This window comes from Cavia porcellus, unplaced genomic scaffold, assembly GCF_034190915.1.
Source record: "Cavia porcellus strain 051 isolate PalLab524CR breed Dunkin Hartley unplaced genomic scaffold, mCavPor4.1 scaffold_12, whole genome shotgun sequence".
NCBI classification, from domain to species: domain Eukaryota; kingdom Metazoa; phylum Chordata; class Mammalia; order Rodentia; family Caviidae; genus Cavia; species Cavia porcellus.
In genome coordinates this window covers 48,315,591-48,338,111 of record NW_026947495.1, presented here as the reverse complement: position 1 = coordinate 48,338,111, position 22,521 = coordinate 48,315,591, and the positions used below count along the sequence as shown (strand labels likewise).

At 30.9% G+C, this 22,521-nt stretch overlaps 1 protein-coding gene across 24 annotated transcripts in view; it reads left to right on the top strand.

Moving 5' to 3' along the window:
- Window positions 1–22,521, top strand: part of Baz2b (bromodomain adjacent to zinc finger domain 2B) — a 277,553-nt gene that overhangs the window by 168,459 nt on the left and 86,573 nt on the right. For 16 of the 24 annotated variants that reach the window (XM_013142413.3, XM_023561153.2, XM_013142411.3 and 13 more), the window contains 7 exons: window positions 1,383–1,586; window positions 1,863–2,258; window positions 6,809–7,415; window positions 8,930–9,223; window positions 10,570–10,630; window positions 11,538–11,646; window positions 11,910–12,011. In XM_013142413.3, the coding sequence (XP_012997867.1) occupies window positions 1,383–1,586; window positions 1,863–2,258; window positions 6,809–7,415; window positions 8,930–9,223; window positions 10,570–10,630; window positions 11,538–11,646; window positions 11,910–12,011 (1,773 nt within the window). The remainder of the gene's footprint in view (window positions 1–1,382; window positions 1,587–1,862; window positions 2,259–6,808; window positions 7,416–8,929; window positions 9,224–10,569; window positions 10,631–11,537; window positions 11,647–11,909; window positions 12,012–22,521) is intronic. The other 8 variants (XM_013142414.3, XM_013142410.3, XM_023561154.2 and 5 more) reach the window with 3 other exon arrangements.

Below are 22,521 nucleotides of genomic sequence, written 5' to 3'. Positions count from 1 at the left end.
TGGTCAGGGGGAATTTGGTGATGGTATAGTGGTTAAGTTTGTTTCTCCTGGGGGTGTGCTTCTAAGGGTATTTGGGCTGCCTCCAGAGCCACGGTGTCTCGGGACAGCAGACGGTGGGTGATGTGAGGATCTTTTTGTGACTGAGGATGCCTTTCATCGTGGTCTTCTTGACCTTCAGAGCTTTTGCTTTGGCTTCATCTTTGGGAAGGGCAGGAACTTCCTTCTTCACTTTACTAAGTGCCATCTTAGTAAAAAAAAAAAGCTGTCCTTATATGCCTTCAGGTAAATTAATCTTCAGAAGGCACAAAAGAGTGTAGATTTCATCTGGGTATGGTAGTGTGTACCTCTAATCTCAGTACTTGGAAGGCTGAGGCAGGAAGGATCCTTGTGAGTTTGAATCTGACCAGGTCTACATAAGTGAGTTCAAGGCCACCTGCACTATATAGTAGTCAAGAAAGGCTATATTTTTGTAAAGACCAAAACTATTGTAATTTATTGTTGCCTTTACTATTTCGTTGTCTATCAACAAATGCTATTGAAATGCTCCTAAGTAACTTAATCTTGCTACTCTATCATTTCAAGATTTTTCCTCTTTTCATCCACAAGTATTTGTTCTTTAAATATAAAACTTCCTTGTTATATGACTTAATATCACTTTTTGCCAGCTTTGGATTTTCTTTATCTAGTGGTCTAAATTATTACAGAAATGTGTATTTCTCTATTTTTATTTTTTCTCTCTTTTGCTATAAGCCATTAAGTTATTTGATGTTAACTAAAGCAGCCTGATAAGTCTTTTACTACCTATTCCATCTTCTCTACAGCACTTATTAGATCTGTTCAAGTTAAACATATTATGTATTGAATGTATGTATACCTCACCCCACTATCACCTGTAGAATGAAAGTTACTGAAGACCAAGTACTCTTTTCTTGTAGAGTTATAGATAGGTACCTAAAAAGATGTGTTTGACACATTACAGTAAACTTTTGGCTCTTCACTATCTCTGCATAAAAAGAAGGTTAAAGCTAAATATATATAATTTCAACGTATGTATCATAATCAAATAGAAATCTTGTGAGCTGTTCTTTTTAAGGTTACACACTTTGAAGTGTACAAGTTATTTGAATGGAACTAATATACTATATTGAAAATTTCACTATTATAGATATGACAGAACTTACATTTCTTGTTAATGACTTGTGTAAGATAAGTTATTTGAACATTTTGTTAAATAATTAGTCTTATAATATGATTGTTTTCTTTTTCCTAAAATGATATTTGAAGTTTGAAAATATGACTTAAAAATTAAAAGAACATACCTCCTTTATTGAAGTTCGATTTTTTTCAAGAAAAATAAAACCTTGCCAAATATCTTTACCTAGAAACCAAGGAAGAAGGCTGTGGAAAGTTCTAGCAACAGTGATAGTGATTCAGGCACATCGTCAGACACCTCAAGTGAAGGTATCAGTAGTAGTGACTCAGATGATCTAGAAGAGGATGAAGAGGAAGAGGATCAAAGTATTGAAGAAAGTGAAGATGATGATTCTGATTCAGAGAGTGAAGCACAACATAAAAGTAACAACCAGGTATCGTTTTGTGATTATTATTCATATTTACAAATTAACTAGTCTTATCTTGACACTCAGTCTCTAGTTTTAAAGTTAATCACCTTAATTCTTCCTGTTGCACACAAAAGAACAGAAGATGTTCATAAAAGGACATTTAGTATACTTTTTGTTAGCTTTATACTGTGTATCTTTCTTAAGTCATTAGAAATGCTTTAAAAGTAACTGTAATCTAAGATTTATTGCTTGATACTCTTCATTGATATTAATAAATTGTTTTCTACAATTTATTTCTAGGTGCTATTACATGGTATTTCAGATTCAAAAGCAGATGGACAGAAAGCAACTGAAAAAACCCAGGAAAAAAGAATACACCAGCCATTACCTCTTGTGTCTGAACCCCAGACTCACTCATCATTCCAATCCCAGCAGAAGCAGCCTCAGGTTTTATCACAGCAGCTTCCATTTATTTTCCAAAGCTCTCAGGCAAAGGAGGAATCTGTGAACAAACACACCAGTGTAATACAGTCTACGGGATTGGTGTCCAATGTGAAACCATTATCTTTGGTAAATCAAGCCAAAAAGGAACCTTATATGAAACTCATAGTTCCATCTCCTGATATACTTAAAGCAGGGAATAAAAATACCTCTGAAGAATCTACTTCTTTGACCAGTGAATTGCGATTAAAACGGGTGAGTTAAAAATTATTTATAGCAGAATTTAATATTAGTATGAGGATGTAACTCAGCAGCTCAGTGCCTGCCTGGCAAGTGCAAAGTTCTGAATTCAATTCCTGGTACCCCAAAAAGAATTTTATTATCAGAAAGAAGAGTGAGGCTAAAGGAATGATAGAGCATGCTTACTATATGCAAATTCCCAGCACCAGAAAGAGAGTTGTTATTTAGCTTCGTTATGTACAGTTTTAAATTAATTTTCTTTCCTTGCTGTTGATCTAAAATTACTACCGCTATATCCAGTAGAATTCACTAATTAAATAGCCATTGCTTTTTAGTGTAGAATTAGCCCAGCATGGAAAAATATTATATTTGAACATAATATCCTGTCTTTTAGTTACAAATATTACTTTATTCTCATCATTATTATTGGGCATACTAGTTATCAGATAACACTTTAGAGTTCTTTTACTATTTCTAGTCATTGTTTTAACTGCTGGACAAGCATTTACTCACTGGCTAATAATATTGTGAGTGTTATCAATATAACCCCATTTACAGATGAGAAAATTGAGGTTTGTAGAACTTAACACAAGATCACACTGCTTGTTAGTGATGGAGTTAGAATTCAAATCAGGGTAATTTGGTACTAGAATTTTTAACAACTGTAATAAGATTCTTTTCTGAAATAATTCATAATGTCCTTGTCTATTTGCCCTTCCTGTGAAGAATTTAAAAAACTATGACTTGAACAGATCAGCCTCTTTTGATAATCAAAATTTGTGGTTCTCAAATCTAATTATACATTAAAATCACCTGGGAAACTTTTAAGAAAAATACTTCTGAGGTCAATTAAATCAGAATCTCTTACATTGTAACTAATGTCCTGGAGCTTTGAAAATGTGTAGACATTTGATGAGATAACTAAAATGATAGATTTGAGAACCAGTGATCTAAATAGAAGGGCAAGTGGTATCAGAATGTCACATATATCACTCATAACAAACTGCTCAAATACAAGGAAGTTTTATCAACGTCACATTGTTGACTTCCTATCAGTAAAATAAGCAAATTAAAAATTACATTGCTTGAATTTTAATTTTCATTAGTCTTATCTCTGAGGATTAAATTTAAGGGATTCTCTAATTGTTTTCAGTTTCTTAAATATTTCTATAAATAAGAATTTTATGTGATTATTTATTAGAAATTCATTTATTAGGCACTTGCTTAATAACTATTGTTGCATATATGATCTTATTTCAATTTACCAAGTAAGGTAAGGTAAAGATACTAAGCTCAGAAGTTGTCACTCACTAATATCATGGAACAAGTTAAAGGCAGAAGAATTTTAAACCAGGCATTCTGGTGAAAAAAGTTGATATTCATGTTCTCTATAAATTATTTAGAAGATACAATACAAATTATCTGATACAACAATTAAATGGAAAATATTTTATGTGAATGGACTTCTTTAATCAAATTCAGCTAAAAAGATGTTACCTAGTCTTTACTAGTATCTTGTATCTTGTAATCTCATCTACTATATTAGACTATTTTAAGAAATACTTCTTATAACAGCTAACCTTCTTGATATAGTAGTATAACATTCAGAATTTTATTTAATTTCTTATGATAATCTTACTTTACCTGCCACCTTTTACATATATATCTGCCTTTCTCATTAGTTTATGATTTTGTCCAGTGTTATTTTACAGTTGGCTCCTTCAATACCTTCACTTGTAGATACATACATAATCGAATTCAGTATATATGAATTGTATATATAGACCAGGAGAAGAATTTGGAGATATGGCAGTCAGCTTTTATGTGAAGACATTTTACGTACAAATCCCCAGAAATTTATGTTGGAGTTGACAGATCAAGCACTTAGAGGCTAGACAGACTTTCCAACTCATGTTTTCCTATAGTACTGCCATCCAAATGGATATCTGAAAGCAGCAAGAGATTTATTCTTTATACAGGCCTCAATTGTCTCTCTTCTTTTTTATACACTTCTAATATCAAAAAGGACAATATATTTAATACATAATAGAATAACTGATCCTAGCCTTGGGATAAAATATTCTACTCTTTTGTGATTCTTCAAAACACAGTGGTGCAAATATATGAGAAAAGATTCTTTAAAATTATTGCACAGAGCCATTGCAGAAAATTAAAAAACAAGTAGAAAGTTTTTATTTTTATGAGCTTTTATAGTCTATGTATTTAGAAGGAAAATTTGCTACTTATATTTATAAAAGAAGTACAAAATGATTATGTAATAATTAAGGACTAAGGGATAAAAATACAATGATACCTTAGTCCGTGAACTTAATTTGTTCTACAATTTTTAAAAAATAGGCATGTTTGTGTGGGAAAGATGGCCATGTTCATGTTTGTCACCTGATACATGCTTCTGTTTACAAACTGCACTGTTTACAAATTTGTGAACTGAGGTACCACTCACTGTATACTGATTTTTTTTCTGCTGAAAATATAAACCTTGTATATATAGAAGTGTTTTATATGAGTTGCTGTGAAATTCCTTCTAAAAAGTAAATCCAGATCTTTCTATAATTTTCCATATTTTAATCACTAAATGAATACTAATTCAACAATTTCTCTTTGTAAGGTATTTTCTTTGGTATGAATGTGGCCGTGTTTGTTTACAAAAATTATCTCAATAAATTTCTAAATTAATACAGTAAAGATGTTAAATAACGTGAAGTTGATGTAGAAAATGCTTTGTTCATTTTAGTAGTGCTGTTTTAAAATACTTAACAAGTAATTTTATATAGCATCTGCATTTGTACTTATAAAATTGTCAGCACAAATCTTTGCTAATTTGAGTATTCTGGGCCCAGGTTTGATGCTGAAAAAGCTACTGGTTTTAATTTCAAAGCAATCATTTTTAATGCAGATTTTACTTAAAGTTAGGAAAGTCAACACTATTTTTCTTGTTTTAATGATTCTACTTATTTATGTTATTTTAATTATTCTTGTAATTTTAATTCCTCTGGCTTTATAGTTTCCAAGGATATTCTAATACCTACATTTTTGTTTCTTAAAAATGTACATTTTATTGTTTATTGGTTTACAAATTAATTTTTCTCAAGGAAATTATTTTCTAAACTGCTCACCTTTAAAATTTCATTGTGTAGGGGCTGGGGATTTAGCTCAGCGGCATAAGCACCTGCCTTGCAAGCAGGCAGTCGTGAGTTCGATCCTTGGTACCGATAAAAACGAAAAAGACAAAAAAAAAAAAAAAAATTTCATTGTGCTAAAGGCACTCTAAAGTAAGTTCCAAGAATATTGAGCAATCATCCCACCAGTTTAATCTTTGTTTTCTTTGTCTTTCTTTCTTTCTTTCTTTCTTTCTTTCTTTCTTTCTTTTGCAGGGGTTTAAATTCATGGCCTCTTATATGCTATGCAAATGCATATCTTCACCCCTTGTAATATATTAAATTATCATTTCAAAGATACTTTTCCTCAAGAAATCATCTATTTAGCAATCTAGAATTTTTTCTCCTAATATATAACAGCTGCAGAGTTCTAAGAAATGTTTTGTGAATACTATAGGTGGCAGTGTTTCTACCTGAGGGATGTATTAAAAATACTGTGTATTAAAATTTACTAGAAATACTTTATAGCCGGGCATGATGGCACTTGCCTGTTCACCCAGCACTCAGGAGGCAGAGGCAGTAGGATCACAGCGAGTTTGAGGTCAGCCTGGGCTCCATAGTGAGTTCAAGGCCAGTCTAAATGGCATAGTGGGACTCTGTCTCAAAAATAACCAAAAAATCTACTATGTAATATACTAAATGTAGTAGGACAGACATAAGGAGGCACAGAAGCTTAAAGATTAAAGAACACTTCCGGCAAAGATAAATATGGAAAGCATAAGCATCTTCAACTGAATCTTGAAAATGGACAATAATTCATCCGTTTGAAATTTAACAAAGGGGGGATATTTCATGCAAACAAAATGGTTATATCTAGCAAAATATTTAGACTGTGAAAATATGACATTCCTGGACTTTGACAAATGGTACAGATCAACTGGAAATGTGTTTCAATGGCTCATGATACAATAATTTGGATGTTAAAGGGTAGAGTTTGTAATGTTGGGTGATACTATAAGCTGATAAAATAAATCCAATCTAATGTAACACTATTGTTGTGTATAGCACATAGTGAGGTTAAATGTAAAGAAATAATGGCTTGGCTTAAATTTGAACAGTATTTTAATGAAAAGTCCGAAGATACGGAGATACGGCCAACTTGAAAAAAAAGAAAAATATTTTTAGTATTTCAGGTTTTGACTACTGTGATAGTGACAGAAATAGTAAAAAGAGGGGGTAGTCTCAAAGAGAAAGAAAGAAAGAAAGAGAGGAAAAATAATTAAATTTAGGTCTAGTCAAAGTTCAGGTGGTGATGGCTGCCACTTACATTACAGCACTTGTATGTCATGATGTCACTTTGTATATGAGCAACTGTTTTTAGATGTTGAAAACAAAATAATCTTTGTTTTTATGGTACATTTTGTTTTTTAATTTATATTTCAACAGGAACAATATAAACAGGCATTTCCATCACAGTTAAAGAAACAGGAATCATCTAAGAGCCTAAAGAAGGTTATTGCAGCTTTGTCAAATTCAAAAGCAACCTCTGTCTCACCAGCGCATCCAAAACAACCAGTAGAAAACAGCCACCCTAATCCATTTTTGACAAACGCACTTTTAAGTAATCACCAACCAAATGGAGTTATTCAAAGTGTCATTCAAGAAGCTCCTTTAGCACTTACAACCAAAACTAAAATACCGAGTCAGATTAATGAAAGTGCTGTGACTGCAGGTAGTACCCCTTTTTCCTCACCTGTAAATTTGAGTACAAGTGGGAGAAGAACCCCTGGCAGCCAGACACCTGTGCTGCCCTCGGCCTCTCCCATACTGCATAGTCAAGGGAAAGAAAAAGCAGTTAGCAATAATGTAAACACATTAAAAACACAGCATCACTCCCATCCTGTACAACCTTTGGTGGAACAATTTAGAGGAACAGATTCAGACATTCCCAGTAGTAAAGATTCTGAAGATTCAAATGAGGATGAAGAGGAAGATGAGGAGGAAGAAGATGAAGATGATGATGAAGATGATGAATCTGATGACAGTCAATCAGGTTATTTTCTATTTTAAATTTTAAAGTATTACTCTAAATGCTGTGTGAACCAAAACATTTTAAAGAACTTAACTCAAATACTTAAAATCACTGTCATTCATTGTTTTATGTATCTCTGCATTTCTATAAGAACTGATAACATATATGAGTAGGGGGCCCTGGAAATTCTAAGTTAAATTCTCAGCTTGTTAGTTATCTGATATTGAACATATAATAAATAACTTTAATGTGGATATAAACAATTCTTGAATTGTAAAATTTCATCAATTTGTTAGTTTTCATTTCATTCCGAACCACTTATTTTTCCCAGTTTTCATCTCTTCTGCTACTTGTTAAGTTGTCATCAGATATTTTAAACATAGATAAAATTTTAACCACAGTCAATCAGAAAGTACCAAAAACCTAAAGCCCATGAACAGTCAGACTTTGTTAAATAACATGGGATTATGGAGTAATTCCCTGATTAGATTTTGATTCATTTTCTACTTTTTTTGACTTGGGGATATTGCTTTTGAAAATGTGTAATACAACTACATATTATAAAAACTCATAGATTTGTGATTTACTAGTCAGCCAGAAATTTACCTGGAAAATTTGCTAAATTTTCTAGTAGCCAATGTAAATAGAAAAGTATAATTACTTATACAACTCAAAGTGTCTATAAGTTAAAAAGAAAGTATTTCTCAGTGTAAGAACAATTCTTTCTGATACTATCTTCAATTTTATGCATGACAGTTAATAAATAAATCTGTATTTATTGCTTTTAGAAACTGACTTGTACAGTGAACCTGAGTATAGGCAGATAGTACCACAACAAATAGAATTCCCAGATGTTGCTGTGTAGTTGTTCTGGTGATCTTTATGAAACAGCCCACATTTTAGTCTTATGCTTACCAAGTTTAATTTAGTAACAGATTTTTCATATATAGAGTGAATGTGTTGTACATAGAAATACATTAATGAGACAAAGTTGTTGAACTTACCTTATTCTAACATAATTATTTCCATAAGCCTAAAAAACCTAATGATGTCTTATGCCTAAGGTTAAAAAAAAGAATATGCCCTAGAGAGTTTTCTTTTACTCCAAATTTCAAATAAAAAGATGATAGTATTCCAAAAATTTCTTTCTCACACTAGACTTATTATGCTTCTCAATCCTTTGGAATCTGTTAATTTGAACAGTCAGTGGTATTCACTCTTTTACTTAAATTTCTCTGTTACATTAAAAGTGGTTTGAAACCACAAAGTAGAACTTATCTGAATACCATGTGAGAACTATTTGAAGATTAAAGTATTTACAAAACCTAATTCTAAGAGTTTTGAAGATTTACAGCCTATATACCATTGTACTCATATGACTTGCAAGATAATTTTTTTTTACTTTTATTCTGAGGAAATTGCTTGTTTAAATTCCTGATGACAGATTCTGGTTCCTAAATATTCTGCTTAGATACAACATGCAAATATTTGTTATTATCTATTTGTAATATACAAGTGCTTCTTTTACTTCTCAGAATCAGATAGTAATTCAGAATCAGATACAGAAGGATCAGAAGAAGAAGATGATGATGATAAAGACCAAGATGAATCAGATAGTGATACTGAAGGAGAGAAAACTTCAATAAAACTGAATAAAACTACTTCCTCTGTCAAGAGCCCTTCCATCAGTCTTACAGCTCACTCAACACCTCGTAACATCCACATAGGAAAAGCCCCAGGCTCTGCTCCTGCTGCCTTATGTTCTGAATCTCAGTCACCTGCTTTTCTTGGCACATCTTCTTCCACACTTACTTCCAGTCCACACTCTGGTACCTACATTTATTTTTATCATTATAAAGTACAAGTCAAACCATAATGAGAATTTATATTGTGTCCTGGAGATGCTCTCATTGCAAATAAGAATTATAGGTAAATTTTAGATTGGCTATGAGAGGTTAACATGTATTTTCAAAGGATATGGCCCATTTCCTGATCTCTTTAAAATTTTTCTGTGCTTTCAATTTAAGAATCTGATTGATGTCAGGCATAGTGGCACATGCCTGTAATCCCAGCACTTGGGAGGTTAAGGGAGGAGGATCATGAGTTTGAGGCCAGCCTGGGTCATATAACAAGTTAAGTTCAAGGCCAGCCTGGACTACATAGGAGATCCTATCTCAAAACAAAACAAAAAACCTGATTGATGATCACTCTTGATTTTTTAATCCTTTCCTGCTTGCATGCTCATTTTCTGCTTTTAATGTATACATTCTGTTGATAATTGGCTTTTTTGTACTTTGTAAAAGGTTCTTTGGGCAGTCACATATCTACCCAACATGTAGACAATATAGTCAATATCATTTCTATTAAAAAGTAATATTCTTATTCCTTTACCAGGCCATGTCTTCGTTTTTCCTATTTGACTTTTTATAAGCTTCTGGAGTTCTTTATTAAGAGTTTATATATTTAACATTCCAAAACTATCCTATGTATCCTATTCAGTAATTTAGGAAATAAAAGTATGCCCAGTAAAATATTTTATTATTTTACTTTCTTCTTGTCAATTTCTAGTTTTTCTTATATTTACCACAGACTTTGATACCTTACTAATTTAAAATGAATTTATATGTGTTCATAAGACAATATTTGTCTTACAAAAATTACATATACTCTTAATCTTGCTTATATGACTTAGATCAGTAAAAGACCTAGCAGTGTTTTGAACCATAGATATGTATACAAACCATAGATATATATAGAAACTAAAATGTCTTAAATATGACCCTTCTGTTGAAATTTCTTAAAACCTGAAAGCTCAGATTTTCAAAGAAAACAACTCTAGTTAGGTTTTCTACTATCTCTGTCTACTATTTTTCTTCTACTTCTTTGGTTATTCATTTAATACCAAAATCAGAGAAAAATATGTACACTTTAGTTTGGATTGTATTTTCTTAGAGAGACATACTAGTGATTCTATCATTTAGACTAAAAGGAAAAAAAAATTCTCTGCCTTATACAGTGTGTGTTATTGAAAAACCACCTAAAAATAATGTATAAATTTAACAAATGTACTAACATTCCAAGTCATTAAAATATATTTTAAAATTTTCTAAGCTATCAGAAAACCTTCATCCTTATAAATTAATCTTTTATATTAACTGGTTGAATTTTCTTAAAGGCACTTCCAAAAGAAGAAGAGTAACAGATGAACGTGAACTGCGTATTCCTTTGGAATATGGGTATGCAAAATAAGTTTTTTTTTTACTTTTGCATATTTGATGTGTACTTCTTATTGTCCACTTCTAATAAAAGAAAAGAACATATTGCACAGTATTAATTTGACCAGAAGAACCAAAGAGCAAAAAGATGATAAATCAGAAAACTATAATTAAGCCTGTTGCCTCATGGAAATGTGGCGGCACTGGGATGGATTCATGCAGCAAGTGAGGACATGCCTAAAAACATCTGAGAGCAAGTCATATGGCAAAGAGCAAGAATACAGTTAGGATGACTAAAAAGTTTTTGTGAAGATAAAATGACAAAAATCAAAGCCATTTTGATCAAAAGTAAGGAACTCCAACTGAATTTGGGTTAAATAGTCTAACAAGAACTGACACTTTTCAGATTGGACATACTCAAGCCCCAAAAGGCAGAGAATCAGGTTTATTATACTCTTCTCATATGAACTCTTTAGATCTAGAAACTTCATATACAAACTGGGCATGGTAGCACCTGCCCATTATTATACCCAGCATTTTTCAACTTGATGCAGGAAAATCATGAGTTCAAGGCTGGCCTGGCCAACAAAGCAAGGCAAGGCAGTGTCTAAAAAAAAAAAAAAAAAATCCATGTACATTGACATAGCTACTAAAATGTCTTAAGTGTTTAAAGTATTTCCAATTACGATTTTTAAAACATTGAATAGACTTTAACTTTTTTAAATTGAGCATTTGATTACTTTTTTAGTTGAATTACTAAGTAAAAAACTAAGGAGTTACAGTAGTAAATGTTTTGGAGTTATATAATTACAAGTTTATTTTTGTTTTCTTTGTTATTTATGTGAAGAGCATATATACCAGATATTTTTTAATTTTTAAAAACTTTCTTAACATTAAGTATGTCATAACCTTCATTTCTGTTACATAGCTGGCAGAGAGAGACAAGAATAAGAAACTTTGGAGGGCGCCTTCAAGGAGAAGTAGCATATTATGCTCCATGTGGAAAGAAACTTAGACAGTACCCTGAAGTAATAAAGGTACATACTTTTCACCAAATAACACAATGGTGCACATTAAGCATTCTTATGTAAAGAAAAACTGTATTCCTTTCTCAGATAAAGTTCCTTGATACAAAATAGTCTGTCGTATGGGTCTATTGTACTTAATCTAAATTGATCTCTAATAAATTCATAACCCTTTGATAGAATATGCAAAACATTAGTGTCCCAAAGCTAGCTATAAATCAAAGCTGGGTTGTAATTATTAAAACCTGAAGTGGAAAAATATGTGATTTTTTCAGTATCTCAGCAGAAATGGAATAATGGATATCTCAAGGGACAATTTCAGCTTCAGTGCAAAAATAAGAGTGGGTGACTTCTATGAAGCCAGAGATGGACCGCAGGTATCCACTTTTTAAAAAGTATAGTCTTTGAACCAAAAAGTAGTTCCATAACCTAAATGAAGTAAATTTAGCAACAATCTGGAGCATTGCATTTTTTTTAGTTAATTCGGGTAGCTGTACATACAACTGTGGTAATCACTAAGACCTCAATTTACTGTTATAGTAACAAGGAGCTTTGACATAAATACATCTTTTTCATAATTTAACTTTTTCCTGTACATTAATTCAATTCATAATTTTACAGTTTTTATAGATATAAAAAGTATTTGCATGCTAATGTGAAATATAATGGGAAATGTGAATTCTCTGAAAGGTAAAACAATTTTTTAAAAATTAATTTGAATTTTAAAAAATGTTATAAATCAGTCCAAAAGAGCAAAAACATGCTTTAGATTTTTGGGAGGATCTTATCCATCTGATTCTGACATGTTATATGATGTATTTCATAAGATTTATAATTTGAAAGGTAAGTGTTCTTAAAATTAGATCATGAGCCAGACATAGTGGCACACACCTGTGATGCCAGCACTCAGGAGGCTGAGGCAAGAAGACTGCAGTACACTTGAGGCCAGCTTTGGACACATGGTGAATTCAAAGCAAGTCTGTGAACTACAGATTGAGATCTTTGTCTTCCCCTTTCCCCCGCAAAAATTAGATGAGAATGAAGCTTCTCTTTTAAATTAATCATATGTATTTCTGATCAAACAGCACCCTTTGAATTTGTAGGCTAAGTACACAACCTCCTTAGTCATCAAAAGAACCTTTCTGCTTTTCTTGTGCCTTCCTTTTAATGTTTTCCCTTTGTTCCTTGTACTGAGCTGCAAATGATTATTACTCCCTTTACTTTTATTAGATCTTATAAAACAAGGTCTTAGTTTAAGGAGTGGTGAATGATCTATTAGGCCTAGATTCTTGTTAAATCTATTTTGTGGTTTTGTGATTCTAAATAATAAAGTAACATTCCATTTTTTTATTCAATTTGTTCATCTGCCAAATAGACGATAATAATTATACGTCTGGCTAATAGAATTATGGTAAAGTTAAGGTGCAATCATATGCATGAAAATATCTCAAAAAGTTTAAAATACTGCACCAACTGAAATTGATATTTATTTTCTTGATTGATCTTTTTTACCCTTTAGCACAGGTTTTCTGGCAATTAATATATTTTTCATAGTAGGCAGGCTTTTCTGTCTTATCCTCTAATTTTATAGTGGTAGAAGTAGAGGAGGCCTTTCCTATTTTTAAAGATTTCTATTTTTAGAGATAAAAAAATTAAGGAATTTTTCAAGGTTACATAGCCTCACAAATCAGAGATGTAACTGAAAAGTGTTTATGAAAAGTGTTTTCTATTATTGTCCAGGACATTTTAAGAAACAAGTTATGTCCAGACATACTCATCGGTTTACTGGTAGTTCTAAAATACCAAAATATATTTGAGATTTAATTTCTTTACAACAACTTGGAATTTTTATGATTTTCTTTTTTCTAAACTTAAAAGAAATTGGTATTAAGACTAAATCTGTCCCAGACGGATTATTAACATTTTAGTGAACTGCATTGCTACTTTATATATTTTATATCTTCCTAGATCAGTTTTTTTCAGTACCAAAACATATTAGGAGACAATAATTTTATATAAACTCATACTTTTAATCTTCATTTTGTTGTTAGATCCTTATTTGCATTATATATGTCAAATATATCTTTGTGTTTTTAAATTAAATAGAGTTGGGCTGGATTTAGCTCAGCAGCACAAGCATCCACTTGGTAACTGCAAGGTTATGAGTTCCATCCCCAATACCAAAACAATAAAGATAAATTAATTAATTAGAGTCTTGCTCTGAAGGGAAAGATAATTGTTATTCAATAAATAAAAGATTTTTAGCTTTGTATGTGTGATGATTAGACTTAATCTATGAAGCTTAATTACACAAAGCAGAATATTTGATGTTAGGGGCTGGGGATTTAGCTCAGCGGCATAAGTGCCTGCCTTTCAAGCAGGCAGTTGTGAGTTTGATCCCCGGTACCGATAAAAAGGAAAAAGACAAAAAAAAAAAAAAAAAAAGAATATTTGATGTTCATTCACTTTTATTACACTTTATCAGTGGTTTTCAAATGCATATTGTTTTGCTGAAATCAATTCCAGTCAATGAAATATGATAAATTAATAAAACTGAATGTGTTAGACTTCCAGTATTTTAGCAGGATAGAGAGCATTTCTCTTACTTTAAAAAAATTAGTAAATTGAATCATTGCAGGATAATTTTGGAGCCTAATAGTTAGAGTAATCCAAAGTATTTTAATCCACTGGAAATGTATGACTGTATAGTTATATCCATTTCTTTACACTGTATGATTTATTTATATTTATAATCATGTGGTAAATTAGAATTGTATATGGTTAAGAATTTTCTATGAAAAATTACCAAAGGTTATATATCTTGTCATAGGAACTGTGATATGAAATAATTTTGATCAGCTTAAAGTCTGTAGAGCCAGAACACACTTTGCACAAAGATTCTGTCTGTTATTATACAATGATAATTACATGTGTTTATAATATGTCTATGTTTATGGTTTGATTTTTAAACATACATAAAAAAACAAAACTACATGTTAAGAGACAGCAGGAAGTGTTTTAAAATGTTAGCACTGAATGTAATGGTTGGTAGTTTAATGGAGTTTCATTTTGTTTTGCTTTTTACATTCTCGCCTATTTTGTATTTCCTCAGACTTGCTTCTGTGAAGTATATAATGGGGAAAACATTTCTTACCTCTTATAAGTAGTATCTGTACACTTATAATTTAGTGAAGCTAAGAATTCTTGGTTTTTCCAGTGCATGGAGATTGTACATAATGATTTCAAATGTTCTAAGCTTTATATGCTGTCATTTAGGTGTTTGAAAACAAATGGAATACTATATTTACATATTCGTTAGTATTCTTAATAATTCTAAAAACATTTTCATGGAGAATATATTCTCAATATATCTTTAAAAAGGCAGCAAGAAAGCCATTATTAATTGTGTAAATTCTAATTTTACTTACATCACTTCCAAAATTGTATCAGTGCCATTCCAAATCTCCATATATAACAGATTAAACTTGGGAGATAATAATTTGTGCTAGAAGGTAATATCTGGGGGCTGGGGATTTACTCAGTGGCATAAGCGCCTGCCTTGCAAGCAGGCAGTCGTGAGTTCAATCCCTGGTACCGATAAAAAGGAAAAAGACAAAAAAAAAAAAAAAAGAAGGTAATATCTGCAATGGAGAATCATGATTATTTTGTATAAATTAATCATTTTTATGTAAGATATTTCTGAGTTTAATATGAAAATAGTGGCTAACACTGAGTATAGTACAATAAGATGATGGTTATGAGAGCTCATATTTATTGAAAGCTAACGAAGGTTATCCTTAAGAGAAGGACAGCAATCTAATTATTACCTTTAAAAAGAAAAGGAGAAACCTTTCCTTCAAATGAATAGGGTTATTAAAAAATGGAAAAGGTAAAACCCTTAATCTATTACTTATGTTAGTCTGTACATATGGTGAGAGATTATAGATTCAGCCAGTTGTCAGCACCTTCTATAAAAATTTTACTTTTTAATCATTTTGTAGTCTTTTGGCTTAAGAGAAAGTGTAAAACCTTACTTTTAGGAACGATAGACTTAAAACAAAACGCATTTTTAGTGCTAAGTCCATGGTCTACTTGCCAGCTAGCTTCTAATGAATTTCTGCTAGCTAATTTGACCTTTTGCAACCCATTGAAAAGGGTATAAGATTTTTGAGAGACTTTTGTTCCATTATAACAAACTTGGTAAACCTAATGTTTTCTCATTGTTTATTTGTTTATTTGATTGTAAGAATAATAGAGAAACTAGATGGGTTTTGGTAATTACAAAATGAAGTTATTTTTGTTTATCTCAATATTATCCTAGGTAAAAGCTATTCAGGTTTTTCTTAGGAGTCTATGAAGATGTCATAGTAAATTGTTAATGACAAAGATTGCTTATTTAAAATACTGGTGATCTACTCTAGAAAGCATTTTTGTGAATTACAGAAAATTAATCACATGTATTATAATTGAGTTAATTTTTCCCAACAAGGAAGTTCAAAATATGTAGAGTATTGAATGTCTATTCTACTCACCCCAAAAAAACAAGGATGCAAAGAATAAACAAGTTAAAATTGAATCATAAAATATTGCTTCCTCTTCCTACAGGAGATGTTATATGTTTAAAAATAGAGTCCACCAAAAAATGTATACATACGTCAGGAAAGGAAAAATAATAAATGTCTGAAAGCTAGTGACCACCACTTTGAGCACCTCTTATATTTGTAGAAGCCAGAAAGTAACGTCTGTTAATCTCATATCTCAATAAATTTACTATTAAAATTCCTGCAAGTTTTTCCTTCTTATGAAATCTGTATACATTCTTTGGCAGACTCTGTATATACTTTTTAATGGCATAATACTGTAAGAAAAATAAAATGCCTGTAATTTTTTGTAAAAATAGTCTTTTCATAGATGTTTAATCAGTAAGTATGTATGATAATATTTATTATTTCAGTCATTTCTATTTCCCAGATAAATCTTCCCTAAAGGCATTTTTCTATAAAGGAAATTGTGAACATAAGTTTTATTGTAGAAATGAAGTTGAAAATGTGAATTTGAGGAGAACTGATGAGTATAAAAAATCATTAGCTTATTATCTGTAAAAGTTAACATGAGATACAATGCTGCCCAGGTAAAATTAGTGTTTTGTTAATAAAGAGTAAAAGATTTCAAAATAAGTTAGGCAATATGTAGTTTCTGGCATAATTATAATATAGGTAATTATTTTAAATTAAGAACATAAGATTGAGAGCCAACAACCAAAGTTCTAATTCAATTCTGCTGTTAACTGTCACACCTAGTATAACATAGCTGTGGACTTACATGGACACCGAGAACATGAAAGATCAGTACCAGGAGTCTAAAAGTCTGGAAATTTATGTCACTGATCTACCAGGTGGGAATTTGTAGCTAGGCAAGTAGTAAGAGGCCAACTGTACAAGTCCAAGTGTAGCGCTAAGAAATAAATATTGCAAGAAATGACTCTTTAGGGTAACAGTATGAGTACCTGGAAAGCATAATCAGCATTAGGCTCACAGTTGTAGCAAACCACATATTTCTCGTTTTTAGTAGATAACATCACTCTCTTCTCAGGAAAAGCTATTTTTAATCTTTCACATCTTTTAAAGGGCTAGTCACTACAGTGGTGGCAAAGCTATGGCATGTGTGCTGCAGCAGACTGTCACTGAAAGCTTTTAAAGTTCTCAATCATTGGTATATGCTATTAGTAAGTTGTATGACAAGGGTGGATTGAGAATTCCTAAATCCATTAAGTTTATAATGTAACAAGCTCTTACTACATGCCTCTATAACTATAAAACAACTAAATACTAATACTAAATACTAACACTTTAGTAGTAAACTATAAAATAGTATAAAGAAATCCAAAAAATTATAATTGTTCTACATTAATTTAAATGTTTTTCTTAAAATATGAAATGTCAAAAGTATTTGATAATCTTGCATTGTCCATACCTAAATTTTTAAAAAATTCCTATCAGGGTAGTTCAACATCCTGTGTTAATTTCAAAAACTGAAGCCTATTGAATTCCTTTATCTAAAATGTAAATGTATATACTGTATTATTAGGAGGTCTTGAAAGACACATTCTGTTTCAGGTGTGACATTCTGAAAGTTTTAATATAAACTATTAGAAAGAAAAGGATCCTAAAAGTACACTTTCAAAGAGAAAAGTACTTTTTTTCTTAAATTAACTTTGTTTTTAATTATACTATGGTTACATTTGTTGAAAATTATTTGGCCAAATTTCAGTTTGATAAATAATTTATTAAGTGCTTAAAAAACCTAAAACTGTCAAAACAAATATCTCAATTTAGATGTCAAACACACAACATAGCTATTTTACTACCAGTGACAAGGGCTGAGGTATATATAGGTCTTGATCCAGAAAAAAAAAAGAATAGGTCATTCACTTATATATTGTAGAATATGTAAGAAATACAAGGCACCTCAAAAATTAGATAGAAAATCAGCATTTGGTGGCACAGGATTGAACATCTATCTTGAAATTGTTGCAGCAAAGTTTTACTAATACTAAAACTTAAAAAAAAATCAATAACTTGGAAAATGGATTACTTAGTAAACTAGCTTTTGGTGGACTGATTTACTACATTTACTTTATGTACTGCCTTCCTCTCAAAATAAATCAGTTTACAGGTATATAAAAAAAGAATAACAGCAACAAAAAATGACAAAATTTAAATGGGAATAAGACTTGAGAGGCACATCCTGTTAAGACCTAACCATGTTGCTGCTCAGCTACCAAATAACTCCAGTTTTCAGTGAAATATGGAAAACCCAGTTAGGCAATTCATAAGAAAGGTAAAAACATACAAGTTACTCATGAAATATTGAACAGTATTTTGGAGTGTCATAAAGAAATGCTGAAATAGGAAGGTCACTTTTAAATTGTTTCATAATGTTTGATTTTTAATTTCTGAATTCAGGAAACATTTAAATATTATTTCAAAATATGTACTTTAATGCTCTGTTTACTTTTTAAATCATAACAAGGTTGAGAGAACTAACTCATTTGCCAGTTTTCTCAAATATGTCCCATTCTGTAACAACTTTAGGAAGAAAACCTCACTACCATTTCACCTTTTTATAATCCTTAAAGGCTACTTCAAACTTTAATCACCTTTCTGATTTACATTCATGCTTTCATATATCACAAGTAATGTCCAGTTCTACTCACTTGTCTGTATCTACAAAGACTGATGTATTTACCTCCCTTTGCACCTGTAATTCCCATACCCTACCAGACCCTCATCATTTTTTTATGCGTAACTGTGACAACATCCTATCCTATATCTCAATAAACTCTTCCCAGTTCATTAGTATTTGTGTGTGGCCCTTGATTGCAGTAGGTTAATCTGAGGCAAAGTCCTTGTGAAAAATCCTTCTCCTTGAGAAGGGAAAGGACTCTAACTCCTCTTTAGATATTTCAGTGCCTTCCTTAGACTAGGTACATCAGCAAATACTTAAGTAATGGAAACTTTTTAAATATATTACAGTTTTATCCTATACTTTTACTTGCCTTATTTCTTTATATACCTTGATTACTTTGTTCAGTTTCTGAAATAAAACATAAAATACTTCATTGCCTTTTCTCTCTGTAGTATTTATAAAAGTGATTACTAAGGATACATATTATTTGCTAAGGATATACATTCATAACTTTTTTTTTTGTCTTTTTCATTTTTTATCGGTACCAGGGATCGAACTCACGACCGCCTGCTTGAAAGGCAGGTGCTCATGCCGCTGAGCTAAATCCCCAGCCCCTACATTAATAACTTTTGAAAGAGAAATTATAGTGGTATAATCTTTCACCATCTCCATCATTTTATCTTCCTTTTTATCTATATCCTAAATCTTAGAATGACTATTTCTAGGAAACATTTACTGCCTTAAGTCTATAAATTAACCAAAGTAAATAAAATAACTTTTGATATATAATTTTTGACTTAAACTAGTAATACATGAATCAAGTCACATAAATTATATTTTCTTTTCTTTAGGGAACGTTTACTGGGGAAAAATGCTGTATTCTTACCCACAGTTACTTTGGCTATTCATTAATGTTAAAACATAAACTTCAGATTTTTGCAACCATCCTTTTCTCATATTCTGAAATTCAAGAGTTGGAAGACATTATATGTGAGCTTATACAATGCAATCCCCCTGCGTAGTATTTAGTTTCTAAATCCCAAGGGCAAACATGTAAATTTCAGTGTTACTGTATTTGTCTGTTAAGTTTGGGGCATCAGTGTACTCAATTCTTTTTTTTTGTCCTAGCTGAATAAAAACATAACTATGTAAGAAAGAATATGTTGATAAGGATATGTTGACCCTTGAAATCTTGGTCATATATTGATTTTCTTATTAATAAATACTTTTTTCCCAAACTCATTTTATTTCAAGAAGAAAAACAAAGAAAAAAAGAAGAAAAAAATTTAAAACATGTCAATCAGAGGACAATGGTACATACATTGTGTATTGTCATACCCAAATCACTCACCCAGAGCGCAAGAGATCTGTGTTCAGTTGTCCAAACAATGCCAGCACAAATCTTTTTCTTCAGTGAAATCAAAGAAATTAGTAGTGTAACTATCTTAACTATTCTTTAAATACATATACATACACATATACATATGTTGTTACTTTCAGCTTTTCACACTGAGACAGTACGATGTTTACACCTGTCTTATTTACTTCACTGAGTATAGTCTCAAGTTATATTAATAGATACTTTAAAACTTGAACAACTACTTCTAAGATAACAATATGTAATTTATCAACTAATGATTTCTTACTGTTTTGTTAAAATTCTGTATAATTTCTACCCTTTTTTCTGGTTTGCTTTTTTTTCTCTAAAAAATTAATACAGATTTGTTTACAGACTCTTATTCCTCTATTCTATTCTGTTTCAAAGGTCACTTTTGTATTTCAATTCATCTGATGCATCCTGCCTTGGTGCCTAAGAGTAAAATTGAAAAATGAAAACCTAAACTAATCAAAAGTGTCACTTACTGGTGAATACAACTTACCCTAACATAAAAGTATTGTGATGGATTACTGATAGCCTACAAATGTACTTTGTACAAATGTTAATCCTACTGATTTTATTTGAATTCTTAACAAAATTTTATTTCTTTCAGAAATGATTCATAATGTATGCATTAATTTCTTTTCTGACAGTCTTTCCTTGATGTAACCTTGGCTCTGTTCTCAAGACTGAATGTTGTGATCAGTAACAAGTATATTTATTGATCAGGAAAGTCCATGTAGAATAGTTAAGACCTTATAGTTTCAGAGTGAGAATATTTTGAGTTTAAACTGCTGTTCTGTTTTTTGCTATCTTTATACCTCAGGCAATTTATTTAACCTAATTGGGTCCGAATTTTCTCTTACCACATGAGTTAGAAATGTTCTGCATATTGAAAGTGCTTGAAACTCAGCATAGTACTTGGAATATGAGTTTGTAGCTATTTTCCATTATGGTAGCAAGTTATAGTATTTATATTTTTAGTATCTATTAACTGAAATATTCATAGATTTCTTGACTTAGCTTAGGAATCGCGGTGCAAAATATAACTCAAGACTTTTGATTGATTTTGGCTGCAGAATTTCTCTTAGTGGTTCAGGAAAAATTCCTAAAGTTCTTTTTAAAGAAAAGCATATTTTTAAAGTTTCCTTAAGGTTTAGATTAAATTAATTCTTTAAAAAGAAAAGAAATAATGAGGAATTATTTTAAAGGTGCTTTTATATTGCATTGGAACATCTTATTTTGGATTATAAATTATATAAATAATGCATTTTTTGATTGACATATGCAGGATGTGTAAAAATGAGGCTCAGATTGTATTTATTCTGTTGGTGTATATCTCAGTCAAAAGAAATACAAGGAAAAACTCTGAAATATATGCAAAAGTAAACAGAATAATATATACCACATACTCTTCACCAATTTTATGGTCAAATATTATGGCCAGTATTATTTTACATCTGCTTCATCTACTTCTTACTTCATTAATTTGCTGAAGCAAATTTTATACTTATTTCATCCATGTGAAAAGTTCTCATGTGTATCTATAAAGATAAGGACTACTTTTGTACATAACTATAGTACCATTTTCAAACTTTAACATAAAGCCATGCTCCAAATAACAAAGTTTTGGTCAAATGATAGACTATTTATCCAATGGTATTCTCAAAAGATTGTAAAGATAGAAATTCCTCTTAGTGACAATGTAATCATCAGTCATATAAAAGTGTTGCATATACAACTGAGTATAGTACATAGTACTCATTAATAGCAACATACGACTATGTTCATATATATGTACTGTACTCTTAGTATTTTAGAGAATATACCTTGACTTGTAAAAAGTTTGCTGTAAACCTGTATTCCATGTTTCATTAGCAGCAGCATCTTGAGTTCTATCTTATGTTTTCATTGTGTCATTTTCTCTTGTAATATAGTCTCATGTTATTTTGTTCATCATGTCTCTTGGAATAATAGGCTATTTCTTTCAGCATACATATATCATACATCTTAGGATGTAGAAGGCTATACCATCTAAGTTTATATAAATATACTCTATAGTGTTCCCATGATGAGAAATCACCCAATGACATATTTGAATGTCAGTTATTGTTAAAATTCTTTCAGTAATATTTTTTAATGGTCGGTCTATTTAAATCAATATACAAGTAAGGACCAAATATTGGAATTTTTGATATATCTTTTAGAGTTTATATAATTTTCTTTTCTTTTTCTTTTTTTTCTTTTTTTCTTTTTTTTTACTTTTCATATTTTGTTAAAGAAATGGAAGTCCTTTATAGAATTTCCTATAAACTGGGTTT